At 43.2% G+C, this 18,108-nt stretch overlaps 2 protein-coding genes and 1 pseudogene across 3 annotated transcripts; all 3 read left to right on the top strand.

The window, feature by feature from the left end:
* Window positions 1-827: 827 nt before the first annotated feature.
* On the top strand, window positions 828-5,457 carry LOC107304371. The gene is made up of 2 exons (XM_040525198.1): window positions 828-1,268; window positions 5,011-5,457. Exons 1-2 carry the CDS (start codon window positions 828-830, stop codon window positions 5,455-5,457), a joined length of 888 nt encoding a protein of 295 aa, XP_040381132.1.
* A 1,439-nt stretch (window positions 5,458-6,896) lies between these two features.
* On the top strand, window positions 6,897-10,393 carry LOC102705542 (annotated as a pseudogene).
* Window positions 10,394-13,995: 3,602 nt separating this feature from the next.
* Window positions 13,996-17,872, top strand: LOC102705922 (phosphoglycerate kinase, cytosolic). Of its 2 annotated transcripts, none has more exons than XM_006656291.3 (7): window positions 13,996-14,093; window positions 14,215-14,422; window positions 15,767-15,844; window positions 15,945-16,205; window positions 16,551-16,868; window positions 17,179-17,337; window positions 17,411-17,872. In XM_006656291.3, the coding sequence occupies exons 2-7, from the start codon at window positions 14,228-14,230 to the stop codon at window positions 17,603-17,605; spliced, it is 1,206 nt and encodes a 401-aa protein (XP_006656354.1). In that variant the 5' UTR covers window positions 13,996-14,093; window positions 14,215-14,227; the 3' UTR covers window positions 17,606-17,872. The 2 variants fall into 2 exon arrangements, with proteins under 2 accessions (XP_006656354.1, XP_015693735.1); XM_015838249.2 differs by having other exon boundaries at window positions 14,004-14,093; window positions 14,188-14,422.
* The last annotated feature ends 236 nt before the right edge of the window (window positions 17,873-18,108 follow it).

Below are 18,108 nucleotides of genomic sequence, written 5' to 3'. Positions count from 1 at the left end.
GAAATCTTTGGATATTGTTACCAAACCCTCGGTAATGCAGTGAAACTTGCATTGAGGGGCTTAGTGTTTCTTGCAATCAAACATTTTCTGCATGCAATCAAACTTTCAGTAGTAATTAAAATGCTTTATTTAGCTTTGAAAATGGTACAATAAAACGTTGCATTGTGAGTAGCTGTTTTATGCATTGTCTCATTAAGTTAACTATTTTGAAAACTATGTGGTGAAATTGAGTATTGAGACTGGCCTATGATTGGCTATACATGATTTAGAGCTAGTAGTTAGCTACACTATCGAACTTGCTCTAAGAGCAGATACAGTAGTAGACTATAAACCAGCTATAAACATATTTTAAAGGGATAAGAGAGGAGAGAGAAGATAATGGACTACTAATTTGTAGCTAGCTATAGCACGGGTTCTAAGCCCGGGTTTCAAGCCGTAGTGTGCGTATGACATGTTGGACTATGTACTAATATTTTGTACGTAACTATTATATAAATTGACTATTAGATTGACTATAGATAAATTGAAGTCAGTAATTCGTTATACTAACATGCTCTTATACTCGTTTGGGTAAACAACAAAAACGTTTCGCATTCTACGCTTCGTTCTACAAACCGGCGAGATTAACTAAACGCCGTCTCGGTATTCAAAAAGACGTCGTAGTGGCCTAGTTGGGGCTCGAGAATGAGCAAACGATTCGCATTCTGCATTCAATCCGGGCTTCCCACGTTAATCACGCCCCGATATTAATCACGCATCCACTTACCTCTACATCCATATATATACGTAGAAAGGCTATACCACGCATAGTTCATCGATCGGCAGCAATGGCGTCGTCGTCATCCTGGAACCTCACCGAGGCCACCAAGGCCGTTCACGACATCACGGTGAACGGCTACTCTGCCACCAAAGCCGCCGGCAGTAGGGGCTTCTCTTCCAAGCGGCTCACCGTGGGTGGTTACGAGTGGGAGATCCACTACGCCCCACAGGCGGTGAACTTCTGCGGGGCTGCGTTCAGGCTCGCCTTCCTCGGCGCGACGAGGACACCACACGTCAGGGCGTCGTTAAGCTGCGGCCTGATGGAGCCCTCGACGTCGTCCGTGGCACATTGGCTTGACGCAAGCGGGATGCGTCACATGTGCGAGGAGAAAGTTGTGTCGACCAGTTTTTACATGACCACGCAGTGCACTCGCTGGGCTGAGCTCATGCGCCAAGACGATCTGGAGAGGAATTCGAACATTTTAGCTAATGATTCCTTCAGGGGTGAGGTGTGTCATCACTGTGCTTGCTTGATGCGTTGGATTCGATCGAGATTCCAGAGTGCCTCGACTACTTTCTACCGGCAGATGGTCCTCCAAGAGAATGCTTTGATTGTTTGAACTTATTAGTGCATTTCGATATCAGTTTGCCTTTTTAGTTATGTTGTGGTTTTAGACCATATGGTCGTATCGTATGATTGTCAGCTCCCTAAGTTTTAAGTTTATGCATGTTTTCGTGTGATGCGGTTAGCATATATAGTAACTCTCTTGGCTGATCATGGTGTATGGAACATTGTCATGCTTTATGTTGTGCCGTGAAAAAATCGATCTGAAGGAGTAATATATTGCCACAACTTCATCGTCTTTGCAATAATTGCGTAACCGTAGTGTCGAGAAAAAAGCATGCCGCTGCGCATTTTCTTTTGCATTGATACATGACCACACGAGTAGTTTGGGTATAATTCATAGAAATGGAATTAGCAGAGAGTGAGGACTGGCCGACTGTGGAGAAATTTGGGGTGAGCCCAGCTGCACGAGAAGTCGAGAACGACGGGCAAAAATGTAGAGAGAAGCAAGGGAGGACGGCCCAGTGACCAAACCATGCCCCGTTTTGGGGCTGTTTCTGCGACACCCAGGCCCGGCCTAGCCTGTATATTTGGGCCTAGCTGGACCCTCAGCTATTTATGCAAGCTGTACTATTGTCTTTAAATTTTATTTATAAAATATTAACAGTTAAAATTTTAAAGGTTTAATTTTAACATTATCAAAACGTATCATGATCGAGTATATTTCTGCTCGTCTACCGAAAAAAGTTGATATGGCGTCGGTTCCGAGCTCTTTCGTCAAATGCCCCGCCCAAAGATCAACGCGACTGCACAGGTCCTTGTGCCCGTTAAATGCTTACGAATATTTATAATAAATTTATCACTGGACTCATATGGGACCGCTTGTAAAAAAACAAAAAGTTAAATTTTCAATTAAATAATGATTCGAAAAAGAAACATCTCTTCAAGCTGGCGTGATTCTCGATCGTAAGAATGCATGCATGCATCCCCAGTTCCCCATCGCATCGAGCTCTTGAGTGACCGAACGGTTCGCATACCCAGTGTACTTACCTATAAAACGGCCACAGTCACAGCAGGAGTGTACACAAGCTCGAACCCCGTAGCGTGATCTAGCCAACCACAAATCAACAGAGTCTCAGTCCGCATCGGCAAGCAGCAAATGGGGACGCCGTCGCACCCAACCTGGATCCTCACGGATGCTACAAGGGCAACCCACGACTTCGCGGTGAGAGGCTACTCCGCCACCACGGCCGGCGACAACGGAGGCGACTTCCCCTCTGGGCGACTCACCGTGGGGGGCTACGAGTGGGAGATCCGCTACCACTCGAAGCAGAATTGAAAGCCGCCGGCCATTGGCACGTCGCGTTCAAGCTCGGCTTCCTCGAACCCGAGCGCGCCGGTGGCGTGAAGGCGTCGCTCGGCTGCCAGCTGACGGACCCCGTCTTCTTGGGTTTTGATTCTACGGTGTACTGGCGCGACGCCAGCGGGCAGCGACACGAGTGCAAGGAGCAAGCTGTGTCCCACTAGTTTGGACGCCTCTGTCTGGGTTAGAGCATCTCCAACAGCTCATTCATACAATCCTCTATCCTAGAAATAGACGATGAAGAGTAAAAGTTAAGCTTCAGTAGAACATCTATCTCATCATCTATTTTTTGATGTCATCTGTATTAGGAGAGAAAACCTCTATATTTAGATGTTCTCTCTAATCCTCTAAATAGATATAAAGATGTCATATATATATATATATATATATATATATATATATATGATCTGCTGAAGTACAAAGGGATATGAAGAATGAAAGCGTTTTAGATGATCATCTAAATGAAGATATAGATGACTAAATTTAGATGAGCTATTGGGGATGCTCTTAGGCTTCTGAAACATGATGATCTGGAGAGGAGTTCGGGTGTTGAGAGGAGCTCGGGTGTTTTAGTTAATGATTCCTTCAGGGTGAGGTGCGTCATCACGGTGCTGGAAGAACAGGATTAGGGGCACCACGCGACGCGACGCTTCTGGATTGGATCGAGAGTGGCGCCCTTACCTATCTCTACCTAGCAATTGTGCGGTTGGTTTTGACAAGTGAAGATTTGATTACTTAACTTTTGTCAAGTTAATTATGTTGTGGCCTTAGCAGAATTAATGACCATGTCATCGTATGAACGTATGCTGCTTTTATGTTTAAGTATGATGTTGTTAGTAAATTATCTTGAATCATGGCGTTCGCAACGTTCTCGTGTCTTTTCTTTTCTTTCTTTGTTTTTTCTTTTGGCTGTGGAAACAGCGGAAGGAATTTGTATATAGTTCGATCGTCCTTGACAGGGAATTTTTTGCAGCACTCCATAAAATTTTGTTTTATCCGTTCATTAGCCTTTGATCCGATGGCTGAGGTTTCTATTTCACTGGAGATCACAGACCAGGGAAAAAGACTACTTTTGCAGCGGAAATACCGTACCGATGTTTATTTACGACTGTAGTAGGGTCGAAGGCCATGCCTCTTTCACGTTAGAGAAGATTTTTTTTTTTTTGGGGGGGGGGGGGGGGCTGTAACTTGCAATCTGTTAATAAACAGTTAGAGTAGTGTTTGATCGAATAAATATGGTAAACAGACGATCGTACGCACAGCGGTGCTCTTTTACAGCAGCCATTAAAATCATCTTTTAAATAAGTCATTTATAAAATAATCTAACAAACTTTTTAATAAATTTATAGATTTGAGTTATGCAGTACAAAAGTTATATTCATGTTAAATCAACAAAACATTTAAAACATATTATATATTAGATTAATCATTCTACGTGGCACCATTAACTAAGAAAAACTTGACGTCGTCTATTCATTCATCTATTACTCGACAAATGCTTTCAAGCTGCATGCAGCCTATTTTAGAGAAAAAACATAATGTGTTGGTTCAATGCAACAAATACAAAATATAAAAAATAATGTATTAAATATCGTCTTAGAAACAAGCCGATAACTAATTATACAATTTATCCGTTTCGTTGTAGACTATTTACACGGTTGTAAATGCCATTATATTTCCCACCACCAGCGGGTCTGGTGGGCTAGATTGGCTAATTTTGAAAGAAAAAATATATATTTTTGATTTTTTAAATAAAAAGTATATTAAAAAAAATAAAAAGTTCTCGCGTCGGCTCCTTTCCACGACACGTGAATCACCGGAATAGACATCCAAAAGCAAAGCACCAAAATGCATGGGCGGAAAGTTTTTGTTAATGGGCTGTAAGTACGCAGTTCTCACATTTGGCCATAGCACGTTCCGTCTTAAAAGTTGTCACTACCTTAATGACTACTGTGAGCAGTTAGTTGATTTCTCTCGTTAAAACACGTTCCGTCTTCAAAAAGGAAACACCAAACACCCCTTAAAACCAGCGAGATTACGTCTTAGGTAAATAGCAAGATGTACCGCATCCGGAGCTCGAGGGTGACCGGACGATTCCTAACATATACTCCGCATTCAATACACGGGCCGTCGCATCGGCTTCTCGTTCCGATCATCCACAGTTCTCTCAGTCTCTCGATCACCCCAATATATAACGGCCTTGTCATCACCCCCAAGTTCGCTCACGAATCACACATCCCGCGCGCTCTACAGGCGCCGCAGCAATGTCATGCAACAACTCATCATGTCTCACCCAGAGCCGATGTGTCGTTCACCGGTTCAGAGTGGACGACTACTCCGCCACCACCAATGCCAGGCCAGCGCCGCCTCCTTCCGTTCCAAGCGGCTCACCGTGGGTGGCTACCACTGGGAGGTCCACTACACCCTCAACTTCTCCGACGCCGCGGACGGCGAAACGTGGGTGGCGCTCAAGCTCGTCTTCCTCGGTGCAGCGGCGGCGAAGAAAGCGGCAGGCGGCGGCGGCGGGAATGCGTCGCTCAAGTGCATCCTAAAGGTTCCCCTTTCTGACGACGACGACGACGACGACGTCCTCACCGTCACGGAGGTGGTGCTAGAGTTAACCGGGGGCTACCACGAATACGAGGAGAAATCCGTGGCGGATGTGTTCTCCAGCCGTGCAGATTCCTCGCCCTGGCTTCGGCTCGTAACCAGGAAAGAGTTTGACTCTTGTCATGATATTATCAGCCTTGACTGCTTGCTTCCTTGTTGAGTGCAGCATCACGGTGCTAGTGCAGTACGGTGCTGTGCTGGTTTGAGTTTAGCTATCTATCTCCCTATGCTGTGATGTGATCGAATTAGCTTCCTTATCGTACGTACGTGTTGCATTTTGCTTGCCCATGCTATGCTTGCTTGCCATTTCCGTGAAATTTGAATTGTGACTATGTGTTTCTGAATGAACGGCTGTTCTGCCACTATGGCTGGCTTCGAAAGGTGACTTCCTGTCGACGGAACACACTGTCATGACACTGTGAATTTATCTCCCTAAGCTATTCGTGTATTTTGTTTCATGACATTATGACTTCCTTTTAATTTTTGTTTGCCAAATAAATCAGTTATCGGATTACGTATTCTCGAATATGCCATGATAGTATTATTCAGTGTTCACGCCAGCAAATATACCTGTTTATTTTTGCTGAAGAGTACTCAGGTGATTTGCTTAGTAGTATGTATTTTAACACAACACGAGTGGCCCATGAGGTTTTAGATGTCGTTGAAACATGTTAATTTTCTTTGGCTGTTCCCTGTACGTGTTGTGCCTCGGTCTAAAGAATCTATATGCTCCATGCTGAAGATTTACCAATGCTTGTTTCATTTGACAAAGAAGGTGGCGACCCACACTCACGCACTGCAGCATGCATATGCTGATCGAGATCGACACGAGACATGACGATGGCACGTTGAAGCCGAGAAAAGCATTGAAAGGGAGGACACATTTGCAATAGTATAGCCAACTACTAGCTTCAATTCATCTATAGTTAATCTAATCGTCAATTCATACAATAGCTAGCTACAAATATATACAACTATGTTCCACATGTCATACACAAACTGTATCTTGGAGTCTGTGTATAGCTAACTATAAATTTATAGCTCACTTCCCTTCTCTCTTCTAAATTAACTTCTTAAAATACTTCCTTCATCCCAAATTGATCATCATATAAAGACCAAAGAAGGTTTCATACTATAATCTCACTTCTCTTTATCAATTTAAGATTTCTCTTTTTCTCTTATATGATATTAATTTGGGATAGAGAGAGTGTGTTTATAGTCAACTTATAGCCTGCTATTGTATCTGCTCTTAACACTTGTTTATGTGCTTTATCAGGGACTCCAGGCCCGGCCTAGCATGTGTACAGCGTTTGCCCAGAAAAAAATATTTTAATGCTTCGGAAATGAAACATCATCTCTTGAAACCGGCGTCATTAACTGACTAAACCCCGTCTAGGTAAACAGCAAGATACTCTACGCCGACGCATTTGATGATTGTTCCATTTTCCAAAACGTCGACCGATTGGTATGCTTGTCTGCTCATTGCCCGAACAGTCGCCGGATCTAAGTGCAACGCTTGTATAAACTGTGCGTTGCCTTGCCAACCAGCACCTCCATTGCTACCTACCCACCACCATTTTCTCCGCTCGATCCAGTGCAATGCAGAACGGCTGCGTAGCCATCGCCGAGACCGGCAGCGAGGTGCGGCTGCTCAAGATCGATGGCTACTCTCTCGCGGCCATCGACAAGGACGCGTGCATCAAATCCAGATGGGCCGTCGAAGGTTACGACTGGGAGGTCCATTTCTTTCCTTCAGCGATGTCGACAACGAGAACTGGATCTCCCTGCGTACAGCTGCAGCTCATCTTCTTCGGTGAGCCACGCACGTGCAGCGTGAAGGCGAGTTTGAGGTGTCAGTTGGTGGATCCGTCCTGGAAGCTGAAACCGTATCAAGAAAAGGTCGTGTCTGAGGCATTCAGTCGTCCGGGGCAACACTCAGCTGCACTTGTGTTGTGCTCAAGAAATGATCTATCATCGCTGGGCTATCTGAAGGGTGATTGCTTGACGGTGCAGTGCACAATCACCGTGCTCAGGGAACTTCCCGAACCGGTTGCAGCAACTGCACACGGGTAAAAGAACTGCGCCATCATTTTGGCGAGCTCTTGCAGGAGGAGACGGGGACGGACGTCACGTTTGATGTTTCCGGCGAGTCCTTTGCCGCGCACAAGCTCGTACTTGCTGCAAGGTCGCCGGTGTTCATGGCGGAGTTCTTCGGCAGCATGAAGGAGGCGGCCGCGGGACGAGTCAAGATCGACGACATGGAGCCCGCTGCCTTCAAGGCCATGCTTCACTTCATCTACACCGACGCCATTCCTGAACTTGACACTTCAACGACAACGACAACGGCGACGGCGCCGACGACGACGATGGCGATGCATCTGCTAGCCGGTGCTGACAGGTAGGGATTGGACAGGCTCAAGATGATGTGCGAAGGCAAGCTGTCGGATGGCATCGACGTCGACACGGCGGCGATGACGTTGGCCTTAGCGGAACAGCACGGCTGCTCGCTGCTCACGGCCAAGTGTGTTGAGTTCATCATCAGAACACCTGCGAATCTTGATGCGGTCATGGCGACTGAGGGGTACAAGCATCTGGAGGCGAGCTGCCCCGTGGCGTTGAGTGAGCTTCTCAAGTCTGCTCGTGGAAGCTAGAAATACTTGAAGTGAGGAACTGCGGATAGGTGTAATAGGTTCGAGTTCATTTCATAGTACATCTGTTACTAGTAACTTAAGTAATTTCCATCTTCTTTATGTCTATCTAGTTTCTTGCATTTTTCATGTTATGAATCCTTTTAATTTGAAATCTGCTTATGAGCATATCAGCATCCTCTGGAGTAATTCTAATGCGAGCAACTGTGCTTGGCGTCTACTCGTCCGTCTCTCCGTCCAAGAATATAGAAAATTTTATATTCAGACATGGATATTTAATAACTGGTAAAATCAAATTGATAAAGGCTATGATTGGTAAACAAGCGAGATTAGATTAAAAACATTAATCAAGAAAGCTTACAAATGCTTAAAAAGAAAATGTAGATGTAGCATTTTATATTTTACGATAAATTTTACATTCTAGAAGTTACAGCCAAATATTAATAAGCGGATGATTAATTTAGGATAGGGGTAGAAAAATGTGCCTGATTAATTAACAAGTGAGCGATGTATTTTTTAGATAACGATAAACCCGGTTTTTGTTTCAGCCAAATCTACGGCAAATATTACAATTAATTATGACCGGACGGATTATATATACGCGACATTGATAGATCACTTGTTCAGTTCCAAGTTCCAAGGACGCTGACGAAGCGCAGCACCCGAACCATGCCAATTGCTTTACGAGAAGATGACAATTTTATCACTTTTAAAAAATAACTCTAGATAACACACTGAAAGTTTAAATACATTGGAATAATAAAATTACTCTCCTGATATTAAAGAAAAACCCCGGTACCCAATTTTTGTGGGGTGCAGAAAATCTTTGGTGTTGCCAGTGACTTGGGAGATTTGGTGTAAAAGAAACTGTTGAGTTTTCCAGCATAAATAATATTTTCGATGAGATGCAGGTGGGGAAGGCCTGTGGCCTATGGGGCTACACATACACTGGCACGAGAATAATCCAAATCAGTTTAGAGAGGGTAAATTTAAGCTGTAAATTTCTAACCTCCTCTTAATTTAAAATCAGCACCACGCTGGCTTTGGTTTCAAAAAATAATTTTTGTGGGGTGGTTCTCGTCCACCGGTGCCCTGGCACCAATTTTTCTTCTCCCAACAGCTAGCCGTATGTGCACGGCTATTTGCCTATTTTTGCAATAGATTTTTTCTTTTGTCTAGCTTATTTTTAGTCTTTTTATTTGTTTTTTAAACACGTTTTTTGATAAGTTAAACCGTGGGTTCATCTCTTGAACTATTTTCCCCCTTTTTCTCGACTTATACGTGGATATTTCCTTAACTATTAAATGATACGTACAGTTTTTTAAAGATTTTCTATATATGAGTTAGTCATTTACTTTACTAAATTAGCTTTTTAAGTTTGTATTAGTTAATTTCATCTTTATACGAACAAAAAATTATAAAAAAGATGATTTTCATGGCCAGGACGGAGCACGTCGCGTCCAAGCGCCTCACCGTGGGCCCGTGGCCGGGTACGCGTGGGAGATCCACTACACCCCGTGCCACGACGCGGAATGGAAGTACTGGGTCGCCTTCAAGCTCGTCTTCCTCGGCGCCCGCGCCGGCGGCGACACCGATTCCGTCAAGGCGTCACTCCGCTGCCTCCTTGTTCATCCGTCGACCTCACCTGCGCTCCGGTTTGCTTCCCCGGCGCCCGAGGAGAAGAGCGAGTCGCACGCGTTCAGGAACGAGAACGAGAGCTCGCCGTGGGTTCGGCTCGTGGAGCGGAGTGAGCTGGAGGCGTCGCGTTTCATCAAGAGCGACTCCTTCACCGTGCAGTGCACCATCACCGTGCTCAGACTACAGCCGGAGATGGCGGCGGCGGCGGCGAAGACGGAGGGTGATTGCTCGGATGCCGTGGCGGCGCCGTCGCCACAGTTGCACGAGCACCTTGGCGGCCTCCTGCAGAGCAAGACCGGCGCGGACGTCACGTTCGTCGTGTCCGGTGAGTCGTTTGCCGCGCACAGAGCTATACTCGCCGCACGATCACCGGTTTTCAAGGCCGAGCTGTACGGCGCCATGAAGGAGAAGGGCTCGCCGCGCGTCGAGATCGAGGGCATGGAGGCGCCCGTCTTCAAGGCCATTCTTCACTTCATCTACACTGACACCGTCCCAGAGCTTGGTCACCATGGTGACGACGAGGAGGCGACGACGGCAATGGCTGACAGGTATGGGCTAGACAGGCTCAGGCTGATCTGCGAGAGCAAGCTCGCCGGGTGCATCGGCGTCGACACGGTGTCGACCACACTGGCGTTGGCGGAGCAGCACGGCTGCTTGCATCTGAAGACGAAGTGCGTCGAGTTCATTGCTGCCGGCTCGCCTGAAGATCTTGACGCCGTTCTGGCGACCGAAGGGTACAAACATCTGGAGAGAAGCTGCCCCTCGGCGTTGACTGAACTTCTCAAGGCTGCCCATGGAAAAAAGAATTGAATTGCAGGTACGGTGTTGTGTGTAACTGGAATTTTTTTCTGCAAGATTATTTTGGCAGTGCCTCCTCTTATGTATTATTTGTGCTATTAGCTTGATTAATTATATCTGCAGTCATGGAGTAGTGGCATACTTGTATGAGCTCATTGTTTCTTACTAGCACCTCAGTCATTCTTGTATATTTTTTTCACATGGTAGATGATGTAGAGAACAACATTCTTGTTGCCACTAGTAATCAGTACAAAACTTCTTTTTTTTTTCAGAAATCAGAATCATCGGCTTGGATCTCTTGTTGCTGCTCCTTTTGGTATCTTTCAAACATTCTTTATTTTTCAGGTAGTAAGCAGTGAAGATGTAGGTTGCCCCTGGATGCTGGCGAGGAGCAGCTACTGGTTTAGTGAGAGCAAACAAACCTTTTGTTTTCTGAGATGTTATCTTGTGTTGTCATCCTTTGCTATGAACTGTGATTTAGCTATCGGGTCTGTTTGTGATGCCCATAATCATGCTATAGTTTTATCTTGTGCACTGAAGTGGGTAAGTTGCAGTCATTAGACCCAACTATGGGTAAATACTGCTATCGTTTTTTTGGGGGGGCAATTTCAAATTTACCACTGGTTCAGTGGTTCATCCTTGCAATTTAGAAAAAAAAAAATCAATGGCAGATTTGCAAAAGCCTTTTTTTTTCCGAGAATACGCAAGGCAACAACCATCTTGTGTCAATGACTCATTCCTCTTGGTAGCTGATGACTCGATTGGGCTGTTGGGGTTGACTATAATCCACCAAAGTTCAAATTATCTAAAGAATCATGCCCAGCCCAAACAAGAATAAGCCAGCCCACATAAACCTATGAATCGAGGATAGGTCCAGCCCAAACGAAGTCAGTCAGCCCAAACGAAATCCAAGTTTAATCTGAAGTACTGTTAAGTGTTATAGTTGTTTTATGTTTATCGAGGCCTCATTTTTTACTAATTGTTCTAGTTTCTGATTATCTAATACTACCTCCGTCGCATAATAACTCCATTTTTTTATACAATATTTTGACTCTTCGTCTTATTTGAAATTTTTTTGCCACTAATATTTTTATTGCTACTAGATGATAAAATATAAATACTATTAATTTTTTTAAGTTTTTTATAAATTTTTCAAATAAGACGAATGGTCAAACGTTGGACATGAAAAAATGAAAAATGAAGTTATCATGGGACGGAGGTAGTAATGCCATAGTTCAGAGATGGATTTTAATAACTCCAGGCGATATCTCTCCATAGTTAAGATTATGTTCTGAACAGTGTTTAGGTCTTGATTTCTTTTATGATTCTTCAGTAGCCTCTCTGCTACTCTGATGGTATATGTTTATCATTTCCATCTGTAAAACATGTTATATGTATTGAAATTGGTATATCCCATTAAACAAAAATGTCCTGTAGTTGATCTCGCTCTTCCAATGCAGTGAAAATTTTAGGCTCATTGCCTGTTAGTGCCAGCTGAGGCAATTGATGATGAGTATACAACCTGCCTTTTGAAATTTTTATACCGAAAGTTTGTTGCAGAACCTGATGTTGAACTGCTGATTTAGATTCAAACTTATGTGCATCTTTCATGAATATATTTACTTCTCAATATGCAATGGGATTTTAATTTGTTGCAGAACGCGATGTTGAAAAGCTAATCAATATGCAATTTATTTGTATTTTTAACAGATAAATTTACTTTTCGATGTGCAATGGAGTTTTGTTTACCTTAGAACCGAACTCATGTGATCTGTGCATTTAGAGTCAGATTTAACTTTTTGTATTTTTTCCTAAATAAATTTACTTACCCCAAGTAGCCAAAAAATAGAGAAGGACGACGTCAATGTCATTTGTACCGAGAATCTATTTAAAAAAATTCTAGAAAAAGAACCAATTTATAAGAAAAAATATTTAGAAAGGTACTTGACACAATCATATTGGCGCGAGGATCTATTTTTAAATATTTTCTTTCACTTTTTTCTAGAATTTTTATAAATAAGTCCTTGGCGCCAATGAGCATGGTGCCGACCAAAAAGATCTATTTTTAGTTGGTTTATTTTTTAAGAGTCTATATATGATTAAACTTTTTTTTTTCTGAAAATAGCTGGCGAATCCGCTGCAGGCGCCTGCGCAAACCTCGACGAGGTTGGGTGTGGAGAAGCACCTGTTCAAGATAAATTACTGCTCGTGGGGGTGCTTATGTCGGCACTGATCACTCGTAAGACAATGTTAGTTGTAGATGGATTCTTTAGTAAGAAATAAACTCATGCTACAACTAAATGGTTTGTGCGAGAGAATATGTTTGTTCATGCGAACCACCCTCTGTTGCGCGAAATAATAAGTTCATGTGAAACGGTGTGATCCTGCGAAAGAAATATTACGTTTGCTCGTGTGAAATAGTGTGATTGTGCGAAATATTAAGTTCGTTTATGCAAAACGATGTTTTTCATCCAAAACATTCAATTCCATTCCATATGATTCTTTGTCATATCAGTTACCATCGAATTAATAAGTTTAATATATAGAAATAACGATTCTTTAACTATTTATGAGGTCAAATTATACTTATGAAACTACTTTAACCATGAAAAACCCACAAACAATTTCAAATATACGTCCACATAATACACAATTAATTTTCTAAATTAGATCAACAAAATTTTAATAAATGGTTCCTTTAGAGGACGAATACATATATCTAACCTTTTATATGAATATAAAATAAAGAAATCAACTTCAAAAGCTTTCCGCTGTGTGCTGTTATTTCCCGGGGAGAGAAACTTCGGAAGAAAACGACATGGTTCAGCTCTGTCCAAGCAGGTTAAAGTGACTGTGCATTATCGCCCGCGTCCGCTTAGGTGTTTAGATTAAGAAAATTTTTGGAAGAAGTGTCGCGTTAAATATTTGACCGGATGTTAAAAGAGTCTTCGGATACGAATAAAAAACGAATTTCACGGTTAACCTGGAAACCGCTATATGAATCTTTTGAGCCTAATTAATCCATCATTACAATGTTAGTTACTGTAGTATTTATGGCTAATTATGGACTAATTAGGCTCAAAAGATTCATCTCAAGATTTCTTCCATAACTGTGCAATTAGTTTTTGATTCATCTATATTTAATGTTTTATATAGTTGTCTCAAAATTTAATATGATGTTTTTAAGAAAAAAAATAGGAACTAAACAGGGCCTAAGCCGATCGTCTACGACAGAAGGCTAATTGTAGGCATATGCGATGAGTGATGGATGCGATCTACTCGATGTGGCAATTTATTAATCAGTTACCTAAAAGACACGTCTACACCCAAGTCCACGAGTCACACCGTCTCGTAGTCGTAGACTCATAGTCAGTTAGCCTGTATAAAATGTTCGTAACTCTATTAAATCCGAGCCGTCCATATACACCTGGCACAAACAATCCGCGGTCCAAACCCACGGCGCCGAAAGCATGACGCCCCGACCCAAAGGCCGAAAGGTCCAAAACCCTTGACCCCGGGCCCACACGTCAGTGAGAAACCGTTTCGTCACACGTATCAAGGAACCCTGGCACACGTGGCACGCGACGACGCTATAAACAAAAAAAAGATTAGCACCTTCCCGTGCCTTCCTCGTATCCAAAAGCCGCTTCGTTTCCTTAGCCCGCGAGCGGCGACGAACTTGCCACCGATTCGATCCATCTTTTCTTTTTAGGTAAATAAAATACGTGCTCCGCTCCGGCGCGCCCCTCTCCTGATCGTTGCGGTTCGTGGATTCTGAGGCATTTTCTGCGGTTTTTTTTTTTGAGGTTTTCGGGGGTTCGGATTTGGTGCAGGGGCGCGGGAGAAATGGCGACCAAGAGGAGCGTGAGCACGCTGGCGGAGTCGGATCTGAAGGGGAAGAAGGTGTTCGTCCGCGCCGACCTCAACGTGCCGCTGGATGACGGCCAGAAGATCACCGACGACACCCGCATCCGCGCGTCGGTGCCCACCATCAAGTACTTGATGGAGAAGGGCGCCAAGGTCATCCTGGCGAGCCATCTGGTGAGGGCTACTAAAAGCATTGCCAATTTTATGATCTATTATGGGGAAAGATAGGCTTACAGTGAACTTTAGAGTGGCAAACTGGTAACTGTGTGCAGCTTCATGTTATTACAGAGAATATAAATTCAAATTTTAAGATTGGTAGCAAGTAGTGATGATTTGACAGAGGAAGGTTGATTTTTTTTAATTTTTTTTTGTTGCCGGGAAGGCCCTGGAATGGACTCCCAAATTTCATCAAGATTGAGGAATTTACAAAAACAAAAACAGCATTCAGCCAAGAAAACTGTAAAAGTACAGCTGGAGGAAAGACCGAAAGCCTAACACCTGAAAACCAAACTAGGACCACTGCAAGTTAGCCAATTCCTGCCGGTTCCCTGAAAAATTCCGCCTCCTTCCTGATCAACAACTCCTCTCAGAACTCTTAAAACCACTGGGCCACTGATTTGCTTGAGTGGTTAAAAATCCTCGCATTTTTGCTCCTTCCATAATAGCCAGCATACAAGGGCGGCCAACGAGTCGAGATTTCTCCTGTAGCTCTTCCGGCAAGACTTCCTTGCCTTGTGCCACCAATCTGCAAAGGAGCTATCAGAGTCCCCTGGAAGTTGGAACCTGAGTTGCAGCCATCGTCGCACCATTCTCCATGCTCTATTACTGTAGGGACAGCAAAGCCAAGTGTTTGCTATCTTCATTGTGCCCTTGACAAAGCGGACTAGTGACTTGGTTTGACCGCCCTCTCTTTGATTTATCGACGCGATTTTACTACCTGGGTATGTGTTAGTTATTATGTAAACCTATTATGCTACTTATTTGTGGTTTCCATCAGTGACCAGCAGTTGCTTGCAATAGGCACAATTCCCTTTTATTTTAAATCGGTGTAATGCACCACCGTAATTAAAACCTTTGGTTCCCCTATGTTGTATAAGTCAAATTTAAATGCAAAATCCGGAATAATTAACTTTTTGTCACTTTTACATTTGGTCATAACAGATTTGCCCCTGAACCCACATGTCATAGACACATGAGGGCCCACGTGTCATAGACAGTGAGTGGCAAATATGTTATCGTCCATTTTTAAGAGTGACAATAAGTTAAATGCCCCGCAAAATCCAGCAGTGTAACATTTTGGTCTAAAAAGAGCAACATATTTAAAGTGCAGTAGTCCTCAAATTCCTAATGCCATATAATTAGATTCTGGATTTTAGCATTTTAAAGATGAGCTGAATTGAAATTTCTGTTACAAAACAGAAATTTTTGCAGTATTTGTATGCTTGGGACAACGTTCATTTCCCCTATTTTGTTGTCTCAGTTACTCTGGTCAATGCAATCAATTTTTTTTCTTTTCAGGGCCGCCCAAAAGGTGTAACCCCCAAGTATAGCTTGAAGCCTCTTGTTCCACGCTTGTCTGAGCTTCTTGGTGTTAATGTATGCTGTATATTGATATATCACAATAATTATTTTACAATTCTTCTTAGTACAGACTTGAATTCGACCTTATATTCCATGTTTTGATGATGTCCATAAGGTTGTGATGGCCAATGACTGCATTGGCGAGGAAGTCCAGAAATTGGCTGCCACTCTACCGGATGGTGGTGTTCTGCTTCTAGAAAATGTTCGATTCTACAAGGAGGAAGAGAAAAATGACCCTGAATTTGCCAAGAAGCTGGCATCTGTTGCTGACCTTTACGTAAATGATGCCTTTGGCACAGCACACAGAGCTCATGCTTCAACAGAGGGAGTTACGAAGTATTTGAGACCTTCTGTTGCTGGTTTTCTCATGCAAAAGGTATTGCTTGAGTTTCTTTACTTTGTGCATTGCTCAAGATTTTCACTATCTGAAAACCATTTTGGCATCAACTGTTATGTGAACATAATTTGGTGTTTTACTTACTGATATACTCCATTTAGAACAATGATACTCCTTCAAGTTGCAAGCAGCAGATGGCTTTGCAGCGGGTAGTTGGTTGACTTAGAGTTGCAAGTCCTACAGATCAGGAAAATTGAAATTAGTAATATCCTTTTTGACAGATTGCATGTTAATCTTTAACTGTATCCTCCAATGAAGTCGGGCAGTTTTTCTTTGAGAAGTTTTAAAATATAACATTTTGTACTAACTATTATCGCAATCTAGGAACTTGATTATCTTGTTGGAGCTGTCGCCAACCCCAAAAAACCATTTGCTGCCATTGTTGGCGGATCCAAGGTGTCAACAAAGATTGGAGTGATTGAAAGTCTGTTGGGAAAGGTTGACATCCTCATACTGGGTGGTGGTATGATTTTTACATTTTACAAGGCTCAGGGATATGCTGTTGGAAAATCTCTTGTGGAGGAAGACAAGCTTGAACTTGCCACCTCACTTATTGAAAAAGCTAATTCAAAGGGAGTCTCCCTGTTGCTTCCAACTGATGTTGTAGTAGCTGACAAGTTCACTGCAGATGCAGAGAGCAAGGTTTGTTTATTTACATCCTGGATGGCGCTGCATTAGAATCTCATATTACTGCATCATATAATCATAATTACACAAACCTGTCAGATTGAGCCCTCACCGGAGTACAACATTGTAATGTGAAGCCTGCAATGGCATGTTCTTTTGAAGTTGTTTATTCATGAATCATGGCTTAAAATCACGCCTATATGAAAAATATCTGCATTCAGCATTACATTCTGTATCAGACAACAGATCTATATCAGACATGCCTTACAAATAGAATTCCTCAGCTATCCTGTACTGATACTGACAATCCCAAAACTGTTGGCAGACTGTTCTGGCATCTGCTATCCCTGATGGTTGGATGGGCCTTGATATCGGCCCAGATTCCATCAAGACTTTCAGTGAAACTTTGGACACCACTAAGACTGTCATCTGGAATGGGCCAATGGGAGTTTTCGAGTTTGAAAAATTCGCAGCTGGTACCGATGTGAGTACTCTTTTTGAACAGATTTATTGCCGCAAGTGTCGTGTTCGAAGCTAAATTTGCGTTCTTAATTCAGGCCATTGCCAAGAAGTTGGCTGATATCACCGCAAAAGGTGTTACAACCATCATTGGAGGTGGTGACTCAGTTGCTGCTGTCGAGAAGGCTGGGTTGGCAGACAAGATGAGCCACATTTCGACTGGAGGTGGTGCGAGCTTGGAGTTGCTGGAAGGCAAGACCCTCCCAGGAGTCCTTGCTCTTGATGACGCATAAGGCTGGTCGCAGGCTCACCTAGTCTTTTGCCGTCTTGCTGTTAAGACCTTTGGTGTAAGACTGTAAGTCTGTAAGAAACTAAGAATGCAAGTCAGTCGTATGCTACCTTGAACTTGGAATAGGCTTCCCTTCAGGTTTTGCTAGATGAGCAGTGAATAAGCTTTTGGCGTCCTCGGCGTGAGAGAAGTGCCTGGCACATACAAACTTTCATGGGTGTACTATATTTTGCCATGTGCTATATATAGTTGCTTCAGTTTACACTAGGTATAATATTGATCTTGCTGTGATGAATGAATCCTGTACACGTTCTATATGGGCAGAAATGTCCCTGCATGCTCTTTCAGGGTTCAGATGATCTTCTGGGCTGCCATGTAGTTCTGGGCGTTGGTATGTTTGCTACTTTGCCTTCAGAACAGCCAAATCTGAACTTTGTGAAAAGAATTCAACCCAGTGATGAATTCGTTGCAATCAAATGGAACGGAACGGGAGGATAGCTGGCTGTT

Source organism: Oryza brachyantha, chromosome 6 (genome assembly GCF_000231095.2).
Source record: "Oryza brachyantha chromosome 6, ObraRS2, whole genome shotgun sequence".
Taxonomy (NCBI): Eukaryota; Viridiplantae; Streptophyta; class Magnoliopsida; order Poales; family Poaceae; genus Oryza; species Oryza brachyantha.
Note: the sequence above shows the minus strand (reverse complement) of the source record. Positions and strands in the feature narration are given on the sequence as shown.

Coding starts and splice junctions, on each gene's coding strand:
- LOC107304371 (XM_040525198.1), top strand. CDS start 828: ATGGCGTCGTCGTCATCCTGGAACCTCACCGAGGCCACCAAGGCCGTT. Junction 1,269..5,010: donor ATGATTCCTTCAGGGGTGAG/GTGTGTCATCAC, acceptor TCACCGGTTCAG/AGTGGACGACTACTCCGCCA.
- LOC102705922 (XM_006656291.3), top strand. CDS start 14,228: ATGGCGACCAAGAGGAGCGTGAGCACGCTGGCGGAGTCGGATCTGAAG. Junction 14,423..15,766: donor TCATCCTGGCGAGCCATCTG/GTGAGGGCTACT, acceptor TTTTCTTTTCAG/GGCCGCCCAAAAGGTGTAAC. Junction 17,338..17,410: donor AATTCGCAGCTGGTACCGAT/GTGAGTACTCTT, acceptor TTCTTAATTCAG/GCCATTGCCAAGAAGTTGGC.